General features: G+C 44.7%; 2 protein-coding genes across 2 annotated transcripts in view; one reads left to right on the forward strand and one right to left on the reverse strand.

Annotated features, from left to right (window-relative positions):
- Positions 1 to 8,777, reverse strand: part of LOC134612444 (transmembrane protein 71-like) — a 33,080-nt gene extending 24,303 nt beyond the window's left edge. Inside the window, exon 1 of the mRNA XM_063456802.1 lies at positions 8,721 to 8,777. Coding sequence (XP_063312872.1) covers positions 8,721 to 8,766 — 46 coding nt within the window. The 5' untranslated portion in view covers positions 8,767 to 8,777. The remainder of the gene's footprint in view (positions 1 to 8,720) is intronic.
- Positions 8,778 to 23,000: 14,223 nt separating this feature from the next.
- On the forward strand, positions 23,001 to 26,155 carry C5H18orf32 (chromosome 5 C18orf32 homolog). The gene is made up of 3 exons (XM_063456803.1): positions 23,001 to 23,108; positions 24,997 to 25,181; positions 25,834 to 26,155. The coding sequence occupies exons 1-3, from the start codon at positions 23,006 to 23,008 to the stop codon at positions 25,906 to 25,908; spliced, it is 363 nt and encodes a 120-aa protein (XP_063312873.1). The 5' UTR covers positions 23,001 to 23,005; the 3' UTR covers positions 25,909 to 26,155.
- Positions 26,156 to 27,827: the final 1,672 nt, after the last annotated feature.

Raw genomic sequence — 27,827 nt, forward strand, 5'->3', positions numbered from 1 at the left:
TGTTTGTGACAAAGTGGTTACTAAAAAAGACTGGACATACCCCATTTGCAATACCTTGGGTTGTCTTCTTTTGCAAATGGTATGCCATCATGGGGGTAATTCTCATTCCTGGGCTACCATACGCTCTCAAAGGCAACGTAACCAACCTGGCTATTTTCAATGTAAAAATATTTGACCCATATATTTGACCCTGTAACTTTCAAAAACGCTATAAAACCTGTACATGGGGGGTACTGTTATACTCAGGAGACTTTGCTGAACACAAATATTAGTGTTTCAAAACTGGAAAATGTATCACAACAATTATATCATCAGTAAAAGTGCTGTTTGTGTGTGAAAAATGCAAAAAAGTCACTTTCACTGACAATATCATCGCTGTGATATGTTTTACTGTTTTGAATCACTAATATTTGTGTTCAGCGAAGTCTCCCGAGTAAAACAGTACCCCCCATGTACAGGTTTTAGGGTGTCGTAGAACATTACAGGGTAAAATACAGTGATAGCAAATTAAATTCTCTGGACTTTCGGCCTAGGTTGGCAGGCAGGTCCCTTAAATTGCAATCAATAAAATAACTTAATTATGTAAAAATATTACATAAATACACACGTAGAATTTAAATATATATGCATATTTATATATTTGAAGTCTACGTGTATATTTATATAATTATTTATGTAATTTTGTATATGGACATATGAATAGTTTGTATTCTTTTTATTTATTTATATATACATAGATATATATACAATTTCATTCTAAGTGTATTTTGATATAAATATATATATATTAATATCAAAATACAGTTAGAATAAAATTTCGTATAGATATATATATTTTTTTAAATTTTTATTATTATTTTTACATGTTTAATTTAATTTAAATTACTTATTATATGTATTTTATAATAATATATAGTTATTATGTATATTATATTTAGACGTGTGTAATTTAATTATAAGTGTATTTTTATATTAATATATGTACATATAAAAATACACTTAGCATGACATTATATATATGATATATAGACGTATATTATATAGGTATAATATATGTCTATATATCATATATATATATATATATATATATACACATATATAATATATATATTTTTTTTTATTAACTTTAACTTTCATTTTATTTTTATTTTACACTAGCAGGGAGACTGCCTGTCAGCACAGACAGTCCCCCTGCAGGCAGACACATGGACACCTATTGTGACCATGTGGTCGCCCTTTTGAGCGATCACATGGCCACAGGGGTCCTAATCCGCCATGGGGAGACTGTCTGGGCTGCAGGCAGTCTCCCCACAACGGGAGCACCGCCGATCGGGTAAGTAAATCTTAAAGTTAGGACGGTTCAGGACCGTCAGCGGTCGGCAATGGAAAAATGCCGATGACGGTCCTGAACCGTCCTGCGTCCTTAAGGGGTTAATAATAATATATATGTGAGATAACATTCAGTGGTCTTGCTATGCAAGAACACTTAATAAATTCATTTAGTTGGTTTTGGTAGTTACAGGTCACAAAGTTTTTTTGGTAGTTACAGGTCACAAAGCACAAGGAGTAAAATAAACTTTTAATGTGGAGTGATTTTAGAATTTGGTATGTTTGTCTTGTAAGCTTATTATTAGCCATAAAAGAAAACAAAATTGCCACACAAAAGTATATATTTATATAAAGTAGACATCACAGGCTATTTACCTAAGGTTGTTTTGACACTTTCTACGTAGCCATTTCACTGCCAATCTCTGCTAAATATTGAAATAAAATTTAGATTTTTGAGGTTTTTGGCACACAAACTTATAACAAAGAACTTCTCATGTGTATTTTGTAAAGTTGGTGTGTGCTATTCCTTTACAAAGTTTTATTTTGTGTTCAGTTACTTCTGCTGAGTACAACAATACCCCCATTGTATGTCTTTGGCACTATTTTGTGAAGCTACAGCGCCATATAGGAGGCCTGTCCGTTTCAACATTTACAGTAGAATTTTGAGAGGCGGATTTAATGGGCCTATGCTTCAATTTTGGGTATTACAGCAGTTTGACTGTTCAAAAAAAAAAAAAAACCCCAAAAAGGCATACCATTTGTAAAAGTAGACACTGAAGGGTATCTCATATGGTGCATATTGTGCCTTAACATGCCCCCATTTTTTCACCAATATATGCCAAAGTATGTGGTAAAAAATAATTTTGGGCATTTTTTACATACGGATTACATTTTTGCTGGGCATTTTCTACATTTCATATGTGCCACTAAGTTCAAACCCCCCAAATTATGCTCAGCTAAGTCTTCTGAGTTAAATAATATTCCCAATGTATGACCTAGACACTATTTTGTGAAGTTACACTGCTGTAAAAGAGACGTGACAAGTTAAGGTTTTTTTTTTTTATTCCAAAGGTTTTTTTTATTAAGCGTGCATGGACAGTTTACAAGCAAGTTTAAGTGTCTTCCGTGGTTACATAATGTTCATGACATTTATAAAACATAGTAATCCAACAATAGTGGTCGGTTAGAGGAACATATCATCATTGTGTCAATATGTTTTGTAGTAGCGTGTCATTGGAGAAGTTGCACATTCCCAGAAATTTTAAGTATAGCTTCTCTGTGGTCTCGGTTACTAGGGGTTATGTAGGGAGAGTATCAGTTGCTTGTGTGGAGACCTCTGGTGTTCGTCCGTGTCTCGGTTCCTTACATGCTAGACGGAGTGGTGGGGTTTTTGGGCTATGTTTATTGTGGCGTACTCTTGTTTCTTTTTTGTCTGGGGATTGTTTCCTGTTTTCTGGTTTGTTCCCCCTTGTTGTCTCTCCTAGTGTCTGGAGTGTTGGTGTCTAGAGCGTCCTAAACTTCCTTTTCTTGTATTTCTTCTGGTGTCGTGTTTAGCTTGTCAAGGGCTGTTGTATTGCCTATCTCGCTATTTACTTCCGTTAGTCGTCTCTAGTCGTGTGTCTGCAAGCTTAGGTCTCTTTGTCTCCCTTTTCGTTATTCTTTCGTGTCCCTGTGTGAGGGTGTCCCCTGTGCTAGGAATATGTGTGCTTGTGATGAGTTGGCAGGGCGTCTAATGCGGCTATGTGGAAGTGTCTTAGGGGTTCCTATCGTATGTCTCCTTGCGTTAGGGAGGGCCATCCCTTGTTTGGGTGCGTGATGGTTTGGTGGGGCACTATGGTGGGTATCAGGGTTGTTCGGGGTCAGGTCCCGTTACTCCCTGGGTGCGTGGCATGTGAGTCCCTGAGCTTTGGCTGCGGGTATGTGTGGGAGTGGTGCGTGTCAGTGCATTGTTGCGAGGGGTCCCTTCTGTGGGGGAAGCGCATAGGTTAGTCACGCTAGGGTGTGTGAGCGCTCCTGGCTAGTAGTTTTGGGGCCAAGGCTCTATGGAGGTGGGGGGGGGGAGGTGCCTGAGGGTCCCCATCTCCACACCCCACCCGTAGCCCCCTCCCCCGTTCCGGAACTCCACAAAGACCCCCCTTGTTCCCCGTCGGTGTTCGATGGGGTCCTTGCATCCGTGTCCGGTCATGTCCCTGGGATTCGTCTTTGGTACCCTAGGTCCTATCTCAGTTTTCTGTTCTTCAGGAATGGGTATTTTATGGTTGTCTGGTTGTCAGCCATCGAAGCCAGTGGAACCATATCTTTTGGTATCTCTGGTTTTGTCCTCTGGCTATTAGGATTAGTTCTTCCATGGTTCTCATGTCTTCAACCCTCGTTATCCAGTCCTTCATGGATGGGGTTGCGAGTTAAGGTTTTTAATTGTGAATTTTCATGGAGGGTTTTGATGCGTCCGTGTCCCACTTTGGAGCACTTGAGCAGGCTACATATTACAACTACACCATGAAGGCATACCCTTTCTTAAAGAAGACATCCCACGGCAATTCAAAAGGCATATTTTGAACCTTAGCGTGGGATCATTTTTCCGCTAGCTTGTACCAAGTGTAGTGGTAATAAGCATTTTTCGCCCTTTTTGACACACAAAGTGAGTTTGCGCAGTATATTTTGCAAACCTCATGTGTGCTACGACTGTATAATACATCATATGTTGCTCAGCTATGTCGGCTGAGTACAGCAATACCCCCGTATGTACCTTTGCCTGGTATATGTGGACATCGGAGGGGCACATTTGGGACACAGCCATTCCAGTTCTTTTCAAACTTTAAATTTTCACACTGTGCCCATGTCCCATTTTTAGAGTATTTTACCAGGCTATATAATCCAAATACCCCATAAATGCATACCATTTCTTGAAGAAGACATCCCAGGGCAATTCAAAAGGCATATTTTGAACCTTAGCGTGGGATCATTTTTCCGCTAGCTTGTACCAAGTGTAGTGGTAATGAGCATTTTTAAATGTATTTTTTTACTTTGTAAAACTTTTTTTACTTTGTAAAACCCATTTTTAAACTTTTTTTTTAACTTATTAAATGTTTTACACTATCTTAACTTTTTTTTAACTTTTCTTTTACCGTTAACCCCTAACTAGCAGTAAGCAGCACTAACCGTAAATTCCCCATTTTCCCATAACTCCCACCCACCACAGCTAGCAAAATATATAATTATAAAATATTTAAATTAATTAAGTAAATTGAACCCCTGAGGATTAAAAAAAAAAAAAAAAGTTAATCCTCATGGGTTAAAAAAAAAAAATTAGATCACAGTATAATACTGTGATCTGTATTTTGATCACTGTAGGCAGTGATCAACTGGCAGGAAAGGGGTTCATTTTTATTTAGACTGGGTAAAGGGGGTGGTATTTTTTTTTTTTCTACTTAAACGTTACTAAAACATTTTTAAAAAAATGTTTTTACCTTTTTAAAGCTTATTTTAAAACTTTTTTAACGTTAACCCCTAGTTAGCCTAATACCAAATTCTCCAATTCCCCACTAACTTCCACCCATCCCAGCTAGGTAAATATATAATTTTTAAATATTTAAATTAATTAATAAAATAAATTTAACCCCTGAGGGTTAAAAAAATAATAAATTAACCCTCAGGGGTTAAAAAAAAAAAAATCAGATGACATTAAAATGTATACCCTGCCAATTGATCACTGTAGTCAGTGATCAATTGGCAGGGAAGGGGTTAATTTTATTAAAGCAGGGGAAAGGGGGGGTGGGATTTAACTTTATTTATTTTTTTTACACACAGGGAGAGGAGGATCATCACTGATCCGTCTCCCTGCACTTCACACAGAACCCGGAAGTGCAGGGAGGCGGAAGGTGAGTACATGCAGCACATGTGCTCGCTCTGACAGCCTGTCAGAGCGAGCACTGCTGCTGGGGCAGCTCGATCGGGTGCTCCCGGTCTGCCTCTAATACAGAGGCAGACCGGGAGCACCGTTAACCCCGCGATCGCGGGTTAACTTTAGTAAATGACGGAAATTTTCCGTCAATGTTCCTTAACTGAAGGACAAGGTTGACGGAAAATTTCCGTCTGCGGTCGGAAAGGGGTTAAGCATGCATGGGATAGGCATAAGGCTATCCTAACCATAAGATAAGGCCAGGGACTAATGAAAGTATTTAGAAAATTGGGCAGACTAGATGGGCCGAATGGTTCTTATCTGCCGTCACATTCTGTGTTTCTATACAACCTGCACTTGCTTTGAAATCCTATCCTGGTTCCCTAAAGATTCCCTATTCCCCTACTTACTCAAAACAGTTGATACGCTTTAGTCCACCACAGAACAACTAAAAGATTATTTGAAATCTTAAATGGAGAGCATTATACAAGTAAATTGTGTGTGTTCTTTATATATTTAAACATACGTTGTAATATTATCCTGCATATTGAGAATATTCAAAATGTGTGAATTTGATGTATTTTACTTTTGATAAATTGTATTTTCTTTGTATTTCATGACCTGATCATTAAAGACCTAGTATCCTACCTATATACCCTACGTGCTCTGCAAACTTTCTAAGGCAGAGGTGACCAAGAGGTAGATCCCCAGATGTTGAAGAACTACAACTCCTATGATGCTTTGTGTGTTTTTGTATGCCTTTAGAATGACAAAGTATCATGAAAGTTGTAGTTTTAAAACATCTGGGGGTCTACCTTTTGGACACCCCTGGTCTAAGTTATGTTTAGAATACCTCACTACTGATCCCGTGTAGAAGAATTTTACAGATCACCATACGTAGAAGGGCAGTAGCTGCTCCAGCCCAATTTATTGGCATATTTAGCATACCATACTAAACATACCACACACAAGACTTATAGGAACAGAACACCCAAAATCAAAATAGTTCTTATATATACACCTCTGCTAGCCTCATACATCAGGTACACATGTCAATAGAGAATGAGAATGTACTTTACCCACTGACAGCAAGGAACTGGATGTTTGGTGGAAAATAGAGTCTCTGTCATCCCCTAAGTAGTGAGATGTAAGCTGATAAATAGCCAATGTCACCAAATGTCTCAAATGTGGTGGCAACATGTTTAATATGTGGCTAGCACATGATGTCACAGTCAGGATAAAGACACCTAGTGGCACATTAAATATTGCAAAATAACCTGAGACAGGCTTTGGGGTTTATTCACTAAACACCAACATTTAGTAAAGGGCAAAAAGTGCTTATTTGCAAAAAATACTTCAAATTACCTATAAGCACTGCTTGAATATAGTAGCATAAATTTAGCAATTTGGTTCACATCACAATCCCTTGTCCTTTTAGATATATTTAACACAGCGTGTAAAGCATGAAAAATGTTATCTACACTATTGTAAATATAGTTCAAGCAAAAAACGATATAAAAATTAATATTGTTCATTGTATAGTGCTGCTTATTTTGTGACGTCATCATCGTGCGACATAGAACTGCCTTTCAGTAATAAAGACTGACTATATGCATGGTGTTAAACTTTTAGGAATGAGAGCAGAATTACCAGAATTGAAAAACTTTTTTATTTTTTTTCTCGAGATCTATATAGTTGTTAACAGTTCTACTGGCAAAATATATTGCACATTTGTGCTACTTTGCAGAACTTAACCAAACATTGATAAAACCATATGAGTGTTTCTGCTTAGGTTTATTTTAGATAAGTGAATTAAATTGAGAATTTAAAAAATGAAATGCAGTTATATATGTAGAATGTTTGGAGCACTCTACTAATTGTTCCAGGGAGTGTGTATTCTACATCATAGTGCTCCATCAGCTAGATGCCTTCATGATACCTTGCCACCAGCCTGCATTGTTCGCTGCCGCCTGCATTCACCCTCAGCGTACCGCCTACACTGAATGGGATGACAAATACACAGGATTGGACAAAATTAACAGTCGCCATGACGACCGGGATTTTTCAAGTCCGCAACAGTACCAGCACTCTGAATCTAGCTTCTTTAGGATACAAGGGGATACAGGATACAAAAAGATAGCGAAGGCAACGTGACTACATGGTCCTAGAGACAACGTTGGAAGCATAATTTGCAAGTTAAAAGTTCAAGGAACAGTGTTTACACTACCTGAATGGGGCAGAAAAAGGAAGCTATCAATGGTTGCCACCAGATTTCTAAGAAGGCAGCTTGTGAAAGATCGTTGAATGACTGCAGCAAGACTTGGTGGCAACAGGCAATGAGGTTTCAGTGAGCACAGTAATGCGCGTACTAAATGCAGAAGGTTTCCATGCCAGAACTCCAAGACGTACACCACTACTGACCCAAAAATCTGCCTACAGTTAAGAATGGTGGTGGCTCGGTGATACTCTGGGGCTGCTTTGCATCCTCTGGTACCGGAAACCTGCAGTGTATTGGAAGGCAAGATGGAATAATTTAAGTTTCAGGAAATCCTAGGAGAAAATGTCATGCTGTCTGTGAGGAAACTGAAGCTTAGGCATCATTGGACCTAACAACAAGACAATGATCCCATGCATACCTCAAATTCCACCAAGGCTTGGTTGCAGAAGAATTCCTGGAAAATTCTACAGTGCCCAATCACAGTCCCCTGACTTAACCCCATAGAAAATGTCTGGTGGGATTTGAAGAAGGTGGTTGCAGCACGCAAATCCAAGAATATTACTGAACCGGAGGCTGTTGCTCATAAGCTGGTGTCTGGCTATGCATCTCGTTTGCAGCAGGTCATAACAGCAAAAGGGTGCTATACTAAGTACTAAATATGCTTGCCATGAACGGGTTGAATAATTTGAGTCTAGAGAAGTCATTATAAGTTGCACTTTCAATTGAATTTGGGGAAACCACTTAACCCCTTAAGGACACATGACATGTGTGACATGTCATGATTCCCTTTTATTCCAGAAGTTTGGTCCTTAAGGGGTTAAAGGGACACTCCAGACACCCAGACCACTTCTGCCAATTGGAGTGGTCTGGGTGCCAACTCTGACTACCCTTAACCCTGCAAGTGTAATTATTGCAGTTTTCATAAACTGCAATATTTACCTTGCAGGGTTAACTCCTCCTCTAGTGGCTGTTTGTCCATTTTCAATGGGGGTTGAATAATTTTGATTATGTGTATGTGTGTGTGTATATATATATATTTTTATCTACATAAAACATGTGCGTGGGGGGTTTACTCTTGTACTTGTGAGACATCACTGAACATAAATATTTGTTAAGTTTTTGTGTGAAAAATGCATAGTCTATACTACTAAAGGGACGCTCGTGCACTGTGCAGGTTAGGTTACATATATTATTATATTGAATTTGACCTCTTTCATATATACTGCAATAATACAAATGTGATCTTGTGGAAAATCATTAAAAAGAAATACATACATTTGGATGATTTAGGAGTAGACATCATGGGAGGTGCTTCATCCATCTTGAAAGTTGTTTTTTTGCTGTAATTGGATAAAAATGTTTAAACTAAATAATTTATTCTCTTAACATGAATATCTCTTACTTTAATAACTACCCTTGTTGTATGTTTATTATCAATTAAAGGAACTCTGTAAATACTATGCAAAGAAAGCATTTAGTTCACGCCTGTTTGATTCAGTTTCCTTTTGATCTAGCGAATATTAATCTTTTATTATTACATGCTAAAGTTGCTTTGTCAATCCGACCTCTCCCCCTATCAAAATTAGTTTTTCATAAAGATAATTTCACTTAAATCCCAACGCAGTCAAAAGATATTCTGAGACAAAGTATGGACTAATTTTCCTATGCTTGACAAAAATGGACAAAAGCAGAGCTGCCACTGTCCAAGGTGGATCCCGCAGTTTTTCTGGATCCTCTTTAGATCTCAGTGTTGTACAAAACTAACATGGGCTCCCAACGTATGTAGTGCAACTAGCCAAACCCTACCAGCAGGAAGACCGTGATGGTGACTGCGAAGGACGAGTTTGAGTAAGTAAAGCCCGCCTTCCCCTGCACCTAGCGGTCACCAAACCCTCGGCGGATCAGTCACCATCGGGGGTCATTGCTAATTATGTAAAGATCCCAGTTGGTGACAAAGTCACTTTAAAGATAACGTAAAGGTCAGTGATGTCATCTGGGATACCGCCCTTTTTATTCCTGTATTTACAATACACTGTACTTGGATATTTTTTCTTAAAGTGGAAAGGATGCAAAAAAATGACAAGGTTACTCAATTCAAGCGAGAATTGTCATTTAGGGAAAAGAGCCAAAATTAGAAAAAAAAATAAAAAATCCAAGTCAGTGGTGACTGCGGCGATCACAAGGAACAGTTTCAGGTAAGGTAAGTAAAACCTAACTTCCTTTGCGCCAAGCGGCAAGTCAACATCTGGGGTCTTTGCAAAATATGATACATTTTGAATTAACTTTGAATTTCTCACAATACTCACTGTAGCGAATAACCATGTTTTTATCTCGGCCATTGAATACCCTAGACTTGCTACATTAATAGTACCTAACAGTGTGAATTGTCAAAAATTTCAGAGATTTTGAACTTCCATTTCAGTCTTACCAACAGTCCTGCTTTTGACGTGGCAGTTCTAATTTCTGGGTCCTGTGCTGCTATTGTTCGCTAGTGTCCTGCATGTGGGGAAACATGGGATCTGTCCTCGGGCAGTGTAAGCAGTGTTTAGGAGATACAGTCACAGTGTAAGCAGTGTTAAGGTGATACGGTCATATTTTTTATTTATTTTTTGTCAATCTTTCTTTTATTGAGGCAGGAGTTAAATGGGGTACAGAATTGAGAAGAGGGGATGCACAGTATTTGTACAGAGTGGGATCGCTTTAACACAGTAGTACATCTCCTTCGAATGGCAGCCTCATTTTATACTTTATATTAAGCAAGCTTTTCAAAAAGTTAATAACACGCATAAAGTAACAGTTATAAAGGTAGTTTTAAATAAACGATTGAATCGTCAAGAGTTAGATGAAGTAAACAAGAGTAAAACAAATGAAAAACAATCTGTGCTTGTCGTTACTAGACTAGTTATGGAAAGTAATTAAATCTACATGTGTAGGTACATACTAGCTGGCTCGTTGCTGTAGTCGCTTTAGTAGCTGTAATGTGTGTACTCAGTAAGCCTATCCTTATAACAAGGCATATAACATTCGCTTATAACATTTGCTTATATCATCAGCAAGAGAAATGGTGAGAAATATTTAATGCTTAACAGTGTTTGTCAGATGCATGTTTATAGAAATGAGATTGATATTTCGACAGCTTATGTTCTCGTTTAGTTTAGATGGGTTAACAGGACGTACATATCAGGTAGGAGTATACAGAAGAGTGACAAAGGAGGACACCCTGAGATGTACATTTCTAATATAAACAGGGCTATGCAGTGCATGGTATACTATATGTGTGTCCAAAGTGTGACAAGAGAACAGTGCACGTGTTATACTGTAAAATAGCGCATAATACAGCAAATTATGAAACCCCTGGCAGCGGTTATAAACAAAAAGGTAAATGTTACGTAGAGAGCAAGTGTGTTTAAGAGAGTCCAGGTATGTTTTAAGTATTACAGCCCCACTGTGTGTAAGGCCAATTCAGCTGCATCTCTCCTGCAGGTCGATCATCCGATCCCTATGCGCAGCTGAGTGTAGGAGCAGTTGAAGAGGCTTAGCTGGTCAGCCATGCAGCCTTTCGTAGGCCTGGCGCTTCCTCGGCCCTGGATCAGCGTGAGGGCTGGTACCTTCAGGCCACGAGCCTGGGGTCCACTTGGGTCCAGGGTCATTCCCAACGAGCAGGTGCGGCGGGCCTTGCGTGTATCTGGCACGGGCCGTCGTGTGGGTTCTGTAGCCCTCCGTTTGTGTGGCCGGTACCTGCGGGTTGGTCCCCCCGTTGCCATCTGTCCAGGTAGGCACTTCATTTGGGTTACTGTGGATTGGCGTTTTTTTGCGCCCATCAGAGGTTTCCCAGTCCTCCCAGGGCTGCAGGTTTGCCTTGTAGGTGGGTCAGGGAGTGGTATGACTGTAGCTGGTCGTATATGGGCCATTAGCTGAGCCCAAAACTTCTCAAAGATGATGTCCAGAGAGTCTCTCGCTTTAGGAGTGGGGTAATGTGATGCATGCTGCTGCTGCATGTCACGAGTGCAGTCGTCGCTTGTGGCCGCCATTTTCAAGGCCTTCCCCTCTGGTCCGTCTGCTTGAACCGTCGGTTGTAACAGCAGGTCAGTGACCGGGTTGGGTCTGTGTGGCGGGGACCGGGAAGTCCCCCACCGGTCCAAAGGGGGGGGAAGGGGGATGTTTCGTGCGTGCTTGTGGTTTGGAGTGTTGAGCGGGAAGCGGCCGCCTTCAGAACTCCCCTTCTCTCACTTGCCTTGTTCCGCCGCTTCGGATCCCGGGCACTCCGGGAGGTGAGACCGGTATCTGCGGGCGCCTACTGGGTTCCTCCATCTATTGAGCCCCTGTTTGTGTATTTTCCCGGTATGTGCACCCTGATTTTAAGTGTTTGGTCTTCCGTTCGGCGGGAGCTCAAGCTGAACACGTCTTGCTCGCTCGCTAGTCAGGCTCCGCCCCTCGGTCATATTTTATATAAGTTATAATATTGATTGTTTTGCACATTTTGCACTTAAGCACTTTTTTGAGAGTGTTGCATTTTGCACAATTTTGTGAAGGCACAGCGCACTTTATGTTTTAACTACATACATACAGACATACTGACATACATATAGACATACTGACATACATATAGACATACTGACATACATATAGACATACTGACATACATATAGACATACTGACATACACACAAACATTCTGACATACACACAGACATTCTGACATACACACAGACATTCTGACATACACACAGACATTCTGACATACACACAGACATTCTGACATACACACAGACATTCTGACATACACACAGACATACTGAAATACACACAGAAATACTGACATACACACATACATTCTGACATAGATACATACTAACATACACAAATACAGCTAATTTTTCCTTACCTTTTTTTGCAGGTGGAAGGCTGTGGCTTATGGGAGTCGGCGTGGCTCCAGCGGCGGTTGTCTTCTTCCCAGGGAGCTGGGAGGAAGTGACGGCCACTTCCTCCCAGCAGTACTTTGCGGCTGAGATTTTTTTTTAAAGGGGCCCGGTCACGCTATTGCACGGCCACAGCGCTGACCGGGCCCCTGAAGATACAGGGCCCATCGGGTGGCCCTAAGTGAGTGGGCCACATCATCGTGCGCTACACGTGGGGCCCGGGCGGCCGGGCCCCCCAGGCCCGTGACAACTATTATGGTAAGCAGTGTTTAGGAGATACGGTCACAATGTAAGCAATATGTAGGCGATACGGTCACAGTGTAAGCAGTGTTTAGGAGATACGGTCACAGTATGAGCAGTGTTTACGCGATACGGTCACAATGTAAGCAGTATTTAGGCGATACGTTCACAGTATAAGCAGTGTTTAGGAGATACGGTCACAGTGTAGGCAGTTTTTGGGTGATACGGTCACAGTGTAGGCAGTGTTTGGGTGATACGGTCACAGTGTAAGCAGTGTTTAGTGGATACGGTCACAGTGTAAGCAGTGTTTGGGTGATACGGTCACAGTATGAGCAGTGTTTAGGATATACGGTCACAGTATGAGCAGTGTTTAGGATATACAGTCACAGTATGAGCAGTGTTTAGGCGATACGGTCACAGTATAAGCAGTGTTTAGGCGATACGGTCACAGTATAAGCAGTGTTTAGGCGATACGGTCACAGTATAAGCAGTGTTTAGGAGATACGGTCACAGTATAAGCAGTGTTTAGGAGATACGGTCACAGTGTAGGCAGTGTTTGGGTGATACGGTCACAGTGTAGGCAGTGTTTGGGTGATACGGTCACAGTGTAAGCAGTGTTTAGTGGATACGGTCACAGTGTAAGCAGTGTTTGGGTGATACGGTCACAGTATGAGCAGTGTTTAGGATATACAGTCACAGTATGAGCAGTGTTTAGGCGATACGGTCACAGTATGAGCAGTGTTTAGGTGATACGGTCACAGTATGAGCAGTGTTTAGGTGATACGGTCACAGTATGAGCAGTGTTTAGGTGATACGGTCACAGTATGAGCAGTGTTTAGGTGATACGGTCACAGTATGAGCAGTGTTTAGGTGATACGGTCACAGTATGAGCAGTGTTTAGGTGATACGGTCACAGTATGAGCAGTGTTTAGGTGATACGGTCACAGTATGAGCAGTGTTTAGGTGATACGGTCACAGTATGAGCAGTGTTTAGGTGATACGGTCACAGTATGAGCAGTGTTTAGGTGATACGGTCACAGTATGAGCAGTGTTTAGGTGATACGGTCACAGTATGAGCAGTGTTTAGGTGATACGGTCACAGTATGAGCAGTGTTTAGGTGATACGGTCACAGTATGAGCAGTGTTTAGGTGATACGGTCACAGTATGAGCAGTGTTTAGGAGATACGGTCACAGTGTAAGCAGTGTTTAGGAGATACGGTCACAGTATGAGCAGTGTTTAGGAGATACGGTCACAGTGTAAGCAGTGTTTAGGAGATACGGTCACAGTGTAAGCAGTGTTTAGGAGATACGGTCACAGTATGAGCAGTGTTTAGGCGATACGGTCACAGTATGAGCAGTGTTTAGGCGATACGGTCACAGTATGAGCAGTGTTTAGGCGATACGGTCACAGTATGAGCAGTGTTAAGGCGATACGGTCACAGTATAAGCAGTGCTTAGGCGATACGGTCACAGTATAAGCAGTGTTTAGGCGATACGGTCACAGTATAAGGCAATGTTTATGTGACACTATCACAGTATAAGCAGTGTTTAGGCGATACGGTCATAGTATAAGCAGTGTTTAGGCGATACGGTCACAGTATAAGCAGTGTTTAGGCGATACGGTCACAGTATAAGCAGTGTTTAGGCGATACGGTCACAGTATAAGCAGTGTTTAGGCGATACGGTCACAGTATAAGCAGTGTTTAGGCGATACGGTCACAGTATAAGCAGTGTTTAGGCGATACGGTCACAGTATGAGCAGTGTTTAGGCGATACGGTCACAGTATGAGCAGTGTTTAGGTGATACGGTCACAGTATGAGCAGTGTTTAGGTGATACGGTCACAGTATGAGCAGTGTTTAGGAGATACGGTCACAGTGTAAGCAGTGTATAGGAGATACGCTCACAGTGTAAGCAGTGTATAGGAGATACGGCCACAATGTAAGCAGTGTTTAGGAGATACGGTCACAGTGTAAGCAGTGTTTAGGAGATACGGTCACAGTGTAAGCAGTGTATAGGAGATACGGTCACAGTGTATAGGAGATACGGTCACAGTGTATAGGAGATACGGTCACAGTGTAAGCAGTGTATAGGAGATACGGTCACAGTGTAAGCAGTGTTTAGGAGATACGGTCAGTGTAAGCAGTGTTTAGGAGATATGGTCAGTGTAAGCAGTGTTTAGGATATACAGTCACAGTATGAGCAGTGTTTAGGAGAACGGTCACAGTATGAGCAGTGTTTAGGTGATACGGTCACAGTATGAGCAGTGTTTAGGTGATACGGTCACAGTATGAGCAGTGTTTAGGAGATACGGTCACAGTATGAGCAGTGTTTAGGAGATACGGTCACAGTATGAGCAGTGTTTAGGAGATACGGTCACAGTATGAGCAGTGTTTAGGAGATACGGTCACAGTGTAAGCAGTGTTTAGGAGATACGGTCACAGTGTAAGCAGTGTATAGGAGATACGGTCACAGTGTATAGGAGATACGGTCACAGTGTAAGCAGTGTATAGGAGATACGGTCACAGTATGAGCAGTGTTTAGGATATACAGTCACAGTATAAGCAGTGTTTAGGCGATACGGTCACAGTATAAGCAGTGTTTAGGCGATACGGTCACAGTATAAGCAGTGTTTAGGCGATACGGTCACAGTATAAGCAGTGTTTAGGCGATACGGTCACAGTATAAGCAGTGTTTAGGCGATACGGTCACAGTATAAGCAGTGTTTAGGCGATACGGTCACAGTATAAGCAGTGTTTAGGCGATACGGTCACAGTATAAGCAGTGTTTAGGCGATACGGTCACAGTATAAGCAGTGTTTAGGCGATACGGTCACAGTATAAGCAGTGTTTAGGCGATACGGTCACAGTATGAGCAGTGTTTAGGCGATACGGTCACAGTATGAGCAGTGTTTAGGTGATACGGTCACAGTATGAGCAGTGTTTAGGTGATACGGTCACAGTATGAGCAGTGTTTAGGAGATACGGTCACAGTGTAAGCAGTGTATAGGAGATACGCTCACAGTGTAAGCAGTGTATAGGAGATACGGCCACAATGTAAGCAGTGTTTAGGAGATACGGTCACAGTGTAAGCAGTGTTTAGGAGATACGGTCACAGTGTAAGCAGTGTATAGGAGATACGGTCACAGTGTATAGGAGATACGGTCACAGTGTAAGCAGTGTATAGGAGATACGGTCACAGTGTAAGCAGTGTTTAGGACAGAGGTAGGCAACCTACGGCACTAGTGCCGTGCACGGCACTCGAGGTGTCTTTGCACGGCACTCAAGGCTGCTAGAGCCAAACAGGCTCTGGCCTATCAGGAGTCCCAGTAAAACTTCAAATATCTGCTAATACGAAAAGATGGTGAAGGACAATCCTCAATTTAAAGGGACACTCCAGGCACCCAGACCACTTCTGCTCATTGGAGTGGTCTGGGTGCCAACTCCCACTACCCTTAACCCTGCAAGTGTAATTATTGCAGTTTTTCATAAACTGCAATAATTACATTGCAGGGTTAACTCCACCTCTAGTGGCTGTCTATTAGACAGTCACTAGAGGTCACTTCCTGGGTTCTAGCACACGAAACCTGTGCTAGAGCGTCGCTGGACGTCCTCACGCTGTGTGAGGACCTCCAGCGTCGCTCAAAACCCCATAGGAAAGCATTGAAATGATTTTTCAATGCTTTCCTATGGGGAGACGTAATGCGCATGCGCGGCATTTCCGCGCATGCGCATTAGTTCTCCTCGGCCTGTGGGCGAGATCAGTCTCGCCCACCGGCCGACGCAATCACAAGGAGGAGCGTCGCGGTGGAGGAGACAGCGGCGAGGGACATCGCCGCTGTCCCAGGTAAGTGACTGAAGGGGATTGCTGAGTGGGAGGGAGAGGGACCCTCCAGTGCCAGAAAAACTGATCTTTTTCTGGCACTGGAGTTTCCCTTTAAGCATTGCAGCACATAGAGGAAATGATCTCAGATCACTTCCTCCAAGCACTTGTGAATGGGAATCCACAACGTAGTAGAGCAGCCTGCAGCTGCTGTTGCAGCTCCTGTCTTTGACCTGTACCAGGCCAGCCTGGTCCCCACTGGAACCCAGGGAAGCCAACCATACTGCTAGATATACACAGATATTGTGGATCAAACCAAGTGTTTATCTGAGTATCTGCTCCTTTCCAAATTGTTAAAAAAAAATGCGTGCATGTTTTGAAGTAAATTACACTGAGATACAGGTATCAGGTTAATAAAAAACTTTGGAATGTTTACTCAGGGGGCGGCAAGCCCCTTATAAAGGCAAAAATACATCATATGCAAAAATGTAGATAACAGAGAGAATACATCTCTAATTGGTTAGGTGTTAAGTGTCTTATCCAATGCACATCCTACGAGGCGTGATGTCACCATCATCCCGGAATTTTACTCCGGATGTAGGCGCCATCTTGTTACACGAGGTAGTTAGTCGGTGGGAGCGGGTGCTCTAGCAGCCATTTTGAGTAGATATTGAATACAGGTATACACAGTAAATAGACATTTTTACTATCACTAATTTACATTCATAACACAGAAATGAAGAATAACCCTCCCCTTATACAAATAATACGAACAGCCCACACACACAATCTGCACAAACGTAACCCGCTAACAATCCACATACATGCACACAAACCCCACATGCAGCCTTTCACATGCAATACCCCAAACAGCCCACACACACTACCAAACACACAATGTGACATATCCATCCGCACACAATACCATAAACTACTAATGAACATATACAATATAATAGCTCATATACACACAACTACAATGATGCAAAGCAACTGCAGTAAAAATAACACAAACAGAATACGGCAGCATACACACCTAAATTTAAAAAAATAGGACCGGCACGCTACGGGACATCACAATCCTATATCGGCACAGTGCTGCTAAAAGGTTGCCTACCCCTGGTTTAGGAGATACGGTCAGTGTAAGCAGTGTTTAGGAGATATGGTCAGTGTAAGCAGTGTTTAGGATATACAGTCACAGTATGAGCAGTGTTTAGGAGAACGGTCACAGTATGAGCAGTGTTTAGGTGATACGGTCACAGTATGAGCAGTGTTTAGGTGATACGGTCACAGTATGAGCAGTGTTTAGGAGATACGGTCACAGTATGAGCAGTGTTTAGGCGATACGGTCACAGTATGAGCAGTGTTTAGGAGAACGGTCACAGTATGAGCAGTGTTTAGGAGATACGGTCACAGTATGAGCAGTGTTTAGGAGATACGGTCACAGTATGAGCAGTGTTTAGGAGATACGGTCACAGTGTAAGCAGTGTTTAGGAGATACGGTCACAGTATAAGCAGTGTTTAGGAGAACGGTCACAGTATGAGCAGTGTTTAGGAGATACGGTCACAGTATGAGCAGTGTTTAGGAGATACGGTCACAGTATGAGCAGTGTTTAGGAGATACGGTCACAGTATGAGCAGTGTTTAGGAGATACGGTCACAGTATGAGCAGTGTTTAGGAGATACGGTCACAGTGTAAGCAGTGTTTAGGAGATACGGTCACAGTATAAGCAGTGTTTAGGAGAACGGTCACAGTATGAGCAGTGTTTAGGAGATACGGTCACAGTATGAGCAGTGTTTAGGAGATACGGTCACAGTATGAGCAGTGTTTAGGAGATACGGTCACAGTGTAAGCAGTGTTTAGGTGATACGGTCACAGTGTAAGCAGTGTTTAGGTGATACGGTCACAGTGTAAGCAGTGTTTAGGTGATACGGTCACAGTGTAAGCAGTGTTTAGGTGATACGGTCACAGTGTAAGCAGTGTTTAGGTGATACGGTCACAGTATGAGCAGTGTTTAAGTGATACGGTCACAGTGTAAGCAGTGTTTAAGTGATACGGTCACAGTGTAAGCAGTATTTAGGTGATACAGTGACTCACATTGGTTGAATTGGCACATGAATACACATGTGAGCAGTAACGCCACGTCAAGGCTTCAACCCTTGTTACTGACCATTCACACACACACACACACACCATACTTTTCATTCAAACACATTCAGTATTCCAGATGTTTTGGGCTACACCTCCCATAATGCTTTGCTAGCATTATGGGAGATGTAATTCACAGCATCTGGACTGCCTAAGGTTACCTACCTATGATCACAGTACACAATGTTGAAGTCGCTGTGCAAACAGGAGAAACTTGTCACATGTCACGTGGCGCTTCCATACTCCACCCTGGACGCGAGCCTCAAACATGGGCTTCTTCATTCCTCTTCATGTACTTCGTGCCCCATAGGAGAACATGCTTGTCAGAGTTGTGACACACACAAAAATAAAAAACTAGTTAGAGTAAATGGCATAACAGACACAGTGCATGCAGACTTGCGTGCCACATATTTACAGCAGACAGACACAAAGATTGTGAGATACACACCGTATTAAATATAAGAATTGGGAGTACTATACATACACAATGCACAAAGACACGGAGATTACAGAATTCAATGACAGAGAGATTTGGTGTCAGATGTGGGGCAGTCCCTCTGGCTGGGGTGCAGTTTCTCATCCACCCCTGGTAAGTGACTAGATGGAGGGACTTTCGTAGCAAAAAGCAGGCCATGGCATCTGAGATCTCTGAAATAAATGTTTTGTTGTCAAACTAGGGTTGTACACATCTAACACACAGGCCCCACATACTGCACAGCCCCCCATTTAATACACTGCCCCCCCCCCCCACATCTAACGCACAGCCCCTCATCTAATACACTGCCCACCCACATCTAATACACAGCCCCCCCATCCCCACATCTAACGCACTGCCTCCCACATCTAACGCACTGCCTCCCACATCTAATGCACAGCCCCCCCACATCTAATGCACAGCCCCTCCACATCTAATGCACAGCCCCCCATCCCCACATCTAATGCACAGTCCCCAACCCACATCTAACGCACAGCCCCCCCACATCTAATGCACAGCCCCCCATCCCCACATCTAACACACTGCCTCCCACATCTAACGCACAGCCCCCATCCCCACATCTAACACACTGCCTCCCACATCTAACGCACAGCCCCCCATCCCCACATCTAACACACTGCCTCCCACATCTAACGCACAGCCCCCCCACATCTAACGCACAGCCCCCCCCACATCTAACGCACAGCCCCCCATCAACACATCTAACACACTGCCCTCCACATCTAACACACTGCCCTCCACATCTAACACACAGCCCCCCCATCCCCACATCTAACACACTACCCTCCACATCTAACACACAGCCCCCCCATCCCCACATCTAACACACTGCCTCCCACATCTAACACACAGCCCCCCATCCCCACATCTAACACACTGCCCTCCACATCTAACACACAGCCCCCCCATCCCCACATCTAACACACTGCCTCCCACATCTAACGAACAGGCCCCAACCCCATATCTAACACACAACCCCCGCATCTAACACACAGTCCCTCCATCTAATACACTGCTTCCCACATCTAACGCACAGCCACTCTATCTAATACACAGCCCCCCCATCCCCACATCTAACGCACAGCCCCCCCACATCTAACGCACAGCCCCCCATCCCCACATCTATTACACTGCCTCCCACAACTAACAGCACAGCCCCCCCATCCCCACATCTAACGCCACAGCCCCCCCATCCCCACATCTAACACACTGCCTCCCACATCTAACGCACAGCCCCCCCATCCTCACATCTAACGTACAACCCCCATCCCCACATCTAACACACTGCCTCCCACATCTAACGAACAGCCCCCATCCCCATATCTAACGCACAACCTCCCCATCCCCAAATCTAATACACAGCCCCCACATCTAACGCACACCCCCCCAACCCCACATCTAACACACTGCCTCCCACATCTAACACACAGCCCCACCATCCCCACATCTAACGCACAACCCCCCATCCCCACATCTAACACACTGCCTCCCACATCTAACGAACAGCCCCCATCCCCATATCTAACGCACAACCCCCCCATCCCCACATCTAATACACAGCCCCCCCATCCCCACATCTAATACACAGCCCCCACATCTAACGCACACCCCCAACCCCACATCTAACGCACAGCCCCATCCCCATCCCCACATCTAACACACTGCCTCCCACATCTAACGCACAGCCCCATACCCATCCCCACATCTAACACACTGCCTCCCACATCTAACGCACAGCCCCATCCCCATCCCCACATCTAACACACTGCCTCCCACATCTAACGCACAGCCTCCATCCCCATATCTAACGCACAGCCCCCATCCCCATATCTAACGCACAGCCCCCATCCCCATATCTAACGCACAGCCTCCATCCCCATATCTAACGCACAGCCTCCATCCCCATATCTAACGCACAGCCTCCATCCCCATATCTAACGCACAGCCCCCATCCCCATATCTAACGCACAGCCCCATCCCCATATCTAACGCACAGCCCCCATCCCCATATCTAACGCACAGCCCCCATCCTCATATCTAACGCACAGCCCCCATCCCCATATCTAACGCACATACCCCCATCCCCATATCTAACGCACAGCCCCCATCCCCATATCTAACGCACAGCCCCTCATCTAACACACTGCCCACCCACATGTAATGCACAGCCCCCATGATACAGCACAGACCCCCCCATACTGCACAGACCCCTCCCCATACAGCATAGACACCCCCATACAGCACAGACCCCCCATACAGCACAGACCACCCCCCCATACAGCACAGACCACCCCCATACTGCACAGACCCCCCCCCCATACAGCACAGACCACCCCCATACTGCACAGACCCCCCCATACAGCAGAGACCCCCCCATACAGCAGAGACCCCCCCATACAGCACAGACCACCCCCCATACAACACAGACCACCCCCATACAGCACAGACCACCCCCATACAGCACAGACCCCTCCCCATACAGCACAGACCCCTCCCCATACAGCACAGACCCCTCCCCATACAGCACAGACCCCTCCCATACAGCACAGACCCCTCCCCATACAGCACAGACCACCCCCCCATACAGCACAGACCACCCCCCCATACAGCACAGACCACCCCCCCATACAGGCACAGACCACCCCCCCATACAGCACAGACCACCCCCCCATACAGCACAGACCCCCCCCCCATACAGCACAGACCACCCCCCATACAGCACAGAACCACCCCCCCCATACAGCACAGACCACCCCCCCCATACAGCACAGACACCCCCCCCATACAGCACAGACACCCCCCCATACAGCACAGACCACCCCCCCATACAGCACAGACCCCCCCCCCATACAGCACAGACCACCCCCCCATACAGCACAGACCACCCCCCCATACAGCACAGACCACCCCATACAGCACAGACCCTCCCCATACAGCACAGACCACCCCCATACAGCAAAGAACCACCCCACTACAGCACAGACCACACCCCCCATACAGCACAGACCACCCCCCCATACAACGCACAGGCCCCCCCATACAGCACAGACCACCCACATACAGCACAGACCACCCACATACAGCACAGACCACCCACATACAGCACAGACCACCCCCATACAGCACAGACCACCCCCCATACAGCACAGACCACCCCCCATACAGCACAGACCACCCCCCATACAGCACAGACCACCCCCCATACAGCACAGACCACCCCCATACAGCACAGACCCCCCCCATACAGCACAGACCACCCCCCCCCATACAGCACAGAACCCACCCCCCATACAGCACAGACCCCCCCCATACAGCACAGACCCCCCCCATACAGCACAGACCCCCCCATACAGCACAGACCCCCATACAGCACAGACCACCCCCATACAGCACAGACCACCCCCCCCCATACAGCACAGACCACCCCCCCATACAGCACAGTTCCCCCATACAGCACAGTCCCCCCATACAGCACAGTCCCCCCCCATACAGCACAGTCCCCCCCCATACAGCACAGTCCCCCCCCATACAGCACAGTCCCCGCCCCCCCATACAGCACAGTCCCCCCCCCATACAGCACAGACCACCCCCCCATACAGCACAGTTCCCCCATACAGCACAGACCACCCCCATACAGCACAGACCACCCCCATACAGCACAGTTCCCCATACAGCACAGTTCCCCCATACAGCACAGTTCCCCCATACAGCACAGTCCCCCCCCCCCCCCATACAGCACAGCCCCCCCCCCCATACAGCACAGTCCCCCCCCCCCCCATACAGCACAGTTCCCCCATACAGCACAGACCCCCCAACTAGTTTTACTTACCTTCCAGGACCTTGTGCAGCACAGGATCCAGCTGATTCCCTCACCGGAAGTGACGAGGGTAGGGGATTTTCACGTAGTATTCTATGTCGATGGTTTTCAAGGGTCTATGAGGAAATGCAGCCAGACGTCGCCGAATGTGACGTTGCCTCGATGCCGGAAGTGTCTGGTAATTTCCGGTCAGCTGATCAGACGGGGAGACAACACAGCCGGTCAGTGAGAGTCCGAGGGCTCGGGGCGGGTACCGGGAATGCCGCCTGGGGGGAGGGCTCGGGGCGGGTACCGGGAATGCCGCCTGGGGGGAGGGCTAGGGGCGGGTACCGGGAATGCCGCCTGGGGGGAGGGCTCGGGGGCGGGTACCGGGAATGCCGCCTGGGGGGAGGGCTCGGGGCGGGTACCGGGAATGCCGCCTGGGGGGAGGGCTCGGGGCGGGTACCGGGAATGCCGCCTGGGGAGAGGGCTCGGGGCGGGTACCGGGAATGCCGCCTGGGGAGAGGGCTCGGGGCGGGTACCGGGGAATGCCGCCTGGGGGGAGGGCTCGGGGCGGGTACCGGGAATGCCGCCTGGGGGGAGGGCTCGGGGCGGGTACCGGGAATGCCGCCTGGGGAGAGGGATCCGGGGCGGGGTACCGGGAATGCGGTGTGCCGCCTGGGGAGGGCTGCAGGGGGAGCTCGGGGCACAGAGTACAGGAGGGGTCCTGGTCACAGAATGACCATGGGATGTGTGGGGAGATGACATGACAGGGAATACGGTCTCTGTATGTGAGCATGGCCTCCTGGTCCATGGGGGAGGAGATATGGCATTATAGTATATGGAAAGGGGGGATACAGGGGTTAAGGGACTAAGAGGGTGGAGAGTCTGATAATATGCTGGCTTGGAAATCATTCTGTGGCCCCTATCTTATTCCATGTAAATGTACCATTATATGCTTCATCATGAAATATAGACTGCCCAAAAGGCCAGCAGAATATAGCAATCTGAATATTTGTGGGCATGATCCTCACACACAGCCAATACCTTGCTAAAACCAGGCATTTAATTGACATTGACACAAAATTAACGTAAGCCCTGCGCGCAAACTCTCACTATTCAGCCCAGTATTCATACAGCTTCTCTCATTTTGTTTAACATTGGGTGTTGCACGTTAGTAAGACCAAAGAAAAAGGTACCTGTGCTCTCTCTTAAAGCCCTATGTATATGTAAACAAATGGAGGTCATTTAGTTACTCCAAAGGCCATTGGAGGGAATGCCAGCCTACCAACGCAAGGCAGACCCCCTTAGGTGGGTCCTACATTGACCTTTCTTTGGTTTTTACTGTGTGTATTGGGACTGATGTGTACTGTGGTCGTTGCTGTCGCCCAGGAGTAATGGTAGTATGCACTAGGACTTGTTTTTTTTGTATTTGTATTCACGTTAGTAAGACAGCCTGGACTTGTAAGTTTGTTTATGTTGTTAAACTAAAGACAAAGATGGCACAACTGTGACGGGAAAGTGACATGTGAATGTAATCTTACTGTAGTTCTAGACAATGTAACACAGTTTGCTTTAATTAAAGGACCACTGCTTTCCTATGAGACTGGCTGAATGCGCACGCGGCTCTTGCCGCGCATGCGCATTCAGCCGTGGACGGGGAAAGGAGGAGGAGAGTTCCCCGTGCCGAGGGAGTCTGGCACTGGAAAAAAGGTAATATTTAACCCCTTCCTCTCTGTCCAGCCTGGTTCGGTGGGGGCACCCTCAGGGCACTATAGTGGTCCTTTAAACAATACATTTAGAACTGTGACTTTGACCTTATTCATCATACTGCAAATCCTTTACAGATATCCTCCTACATTCACATGTCTCATTAATTGACCTAAAACACCCAGTTAATTCAGATTACTGCAATGGGTGAGGCTAGAAGAATAATGTAAGATAAATGCAGTCATGATTTTGATAAAACTTGTTAGGTGAACTATTTAGGAGCATTTTGATTGGACTCACGTGCACCATAAACATTTTCAACATGGCTACAATGTAGACTGAATTTTTTTTTCTTTTTAAAAGTAAGTATATGTGCATTCTAGTTTGGAGATAATGTTTACTTTCCTTCCTATACATCAGGTACAATGGTGTGTATCCCATGCATTGTCATTCCAATCTTCCTCTGGGTTTACAAGAAATTTTTGGAGCCTATTGTATATCCATTTATAGCACCATTCATCAACCGTATCTGGCCAAAGAAAGCAGTTCAGAACAACCCAGACCCAAACAAAAAGGAAACCAAAGAGTGCAATGGGACCAGCAAGGTATTGCAGCTGCTTTAGCCACATCACAAATTTTGCAAAGGAAGTGCACATGTCAAAACTAACCAATTTACAGTTTCTGAGTTTACTAATCCATGTTTTACATTAGAAGGAGGCGTTCAGAGTAATTTTCCTTAGACACAGCACAAACTATTCTTATTTTTTCTGAAGGTGATTCAACAGCAAGTTTGTCCAAAAGAAAAAAAGTTGCAAGCTTTTATTATGTTGCATTCTCTAAACTTTAATCAAGTTCAGCCCTTTCTATGCCTGGTTTTAGTATTTTTAGATAAGCTTTGAAATTATTTAATATTTAGAAATGTTTCAAAATATTTTTATATTGCTTTATTTTTTTATATGAAGAAAAAAATATATACATCATATATTTAACTGTTACTAATAATAATTAACAGCCACTAGATGTGTGGCAGTTTCCACAAAATTGCAATGTTTTACATTGCAGGGTTAAAACTACAGAGCCACTTCATTGAGATGAAGTGGTCTGGGCGCCTTTAGTGATCCTTTAGTGTTTAAATAGAAGAGTAAAACATTTTCATAGATGATACAGTTTAATTATGGGCATGTTTAAGTGTCTTCGAAGAGTTTATCTTAAAGTCTCCATTACTTAATGCAGTTTTTTGTTTTAAATTTTTTACAGCCGGACAGTAACGGGATATCAAATGGGAATGTTGGACAACGAGAAGAAGCAATCTCCAATAAAAAGTCTGACTAGCACGTCATCCTGTAAAGGAATAGATCTGTGATCTTCTCTCCCTGTTCTTCGAATTGTATAGATTGAGAGAGCAGTCATCATCTCTTTGAGGTTGGGGCTGTTTATTTATTTACCATGGAGTGACGAGATGATAAACCTTTGTATATATTAATATATTGCATTCCACATTTTAGATAAACTCATACCATTCATTTTTTTGATTAACTGTATTAAAAAAAATAAAAGTTACTAATCAGATGAAATCCAATTATCAGCTTGTAGTCTCTGTTACTTACTCTTGGTGTCTAATTTTCCTAAATTTTTTAATGAATCAAACAGTGGAGGCTTGTCTATTGGGGCAGCACCCCACAAGGTTTTCTTGCAATATTAAAATATAATCTTTATAATCCTCCATCTTTCCCCTACCTGTGGCCATGTCTAATAAACGGTGAGCAGACAGCGACTGATCCCAATTGCTAATCAAATAAAGGGCGACCTGGCACAGGTGGGGCAACTAATAATATTATTAACATGGGGAGTTTAGTGTCCTGCCCATGCCCTGTGAGTGGGCACCAATAAAATAAACTGGAGCCTGGGTGGGGGCTATAAAATAAACTGGGAAACCTAGTATCCTCCCAGCCCCCACCCATTGGCGTCGGGTTGGGATCCTAATTAATAAAGTGGGAGGTGGATCTATTGTCCTTCACAGCCCCACCTCTTGGCTAAGTCAGCTAATCGAGAAGCTCTGACTCAAATTGCACAGCGTTGACTCTGTCTGCGCAGAGTCCTCGCTTTGTGGAGATGGATTGTTTTTCCTCCACGATTTTTTTTTGGTGGGGGGGCATGTTTTTTTTTGCAATCGCTCCTTTTTAATAGTTGTGATGCAACTTTATGGATTTTTATTTGGCCTTTTTTGGAACAGAAGAAGATGGAAGATGTCTAATGGTAGGTGTGATTTTTATTTTATAGCCTTGTGATGCAACTTTATGGATTTTTATTTGGCCTTTTTTGGAACAGAAGAAGATGAAAGATGTCTAATGGTAGGTGTGATTTTTTTATTTTATTTTATAGCTGCCTAGTTATTGGCCCCCTCACTATTCTTAGGTTGAGGATGTAAGGTAGGGTGAATTTTTATGGGGGGGGGGGGGGGGGGTGACTAAGTGTTTGGGGACCCCTTGTCACGGGGGGGGGGGGGGGGAGAAGTGTGTTAATTAATATGGGAGAGACAATAGGTCCAACACCCTTATAATTTAGGCCCCCCACCTGTTGCCAATGATGGGGCACTGGGGGGGGGGACAATAGGTCCAGTACACCAATGTATACTTAGGGCCCCACCTGCTGCCAATGGGTTGGTGCTGACAATAGGTCCCCTCCTTGATATTTAGTTATTCTTGTAATAACTGTAGCCCCTGTTATTTTTAGAGGCCCATCTGTCACCAATGCTTGGGGGCTTCCATTCATTTTGTTTAATATCTTCCACATGTGGTCACTGGAGGTGGACACAATGTCCCCTATTTGTAAGGCACAGGAGGAGCCTGTTAAAAAATGCAAGGTCACAAAATTTTGAGGTATAACGAAAATATATTTTCTCAGCCAATCAGGTGATCTCAGCCAAAGAGGCAGGTCGGGGTCAAATGCTGCCCTGTCATTCAGCATCTTCTCATATCTTCAGGGCTGGTGCAGCTGTGCAGTGGCGTAGCTAGGGAGGGGCAGTCTCCCCATCGCTGCATTTTTTGGGGGCCAGAGGATGAGGTGGCCCATGCCCCATCGGGTGGCCCATGCACTTAGGGCCACTCATTGGCAATGTGTCTTCAGGAACCCGGTCATTACTGTAGAGCTTTAATAGCGTAACCAGTCCTCTCTAATGATGTAATTGCTGGGAGGAAGTGACAGCTGGCCAGTCACTTCCTCCCAGCTATCAAAGAGATGGGCGGGAGGAA

Source organism: Pelobates fuscus, chromosome 5 (genome assembly GCF_036172605.1).
Source record: "Pelobates fuscus isolate aPelFus1 chromosome 5, aPelFus1.pri, whole genome shotgun sequence".
In the NCBI taxonomy this organism is placed as follows: domain Eukaryota; kingdom Metazoa; phylum Chordata; class Amphibia; order Anura; family Pelobatidae; genus Pelobates; species Pelobates fuscus.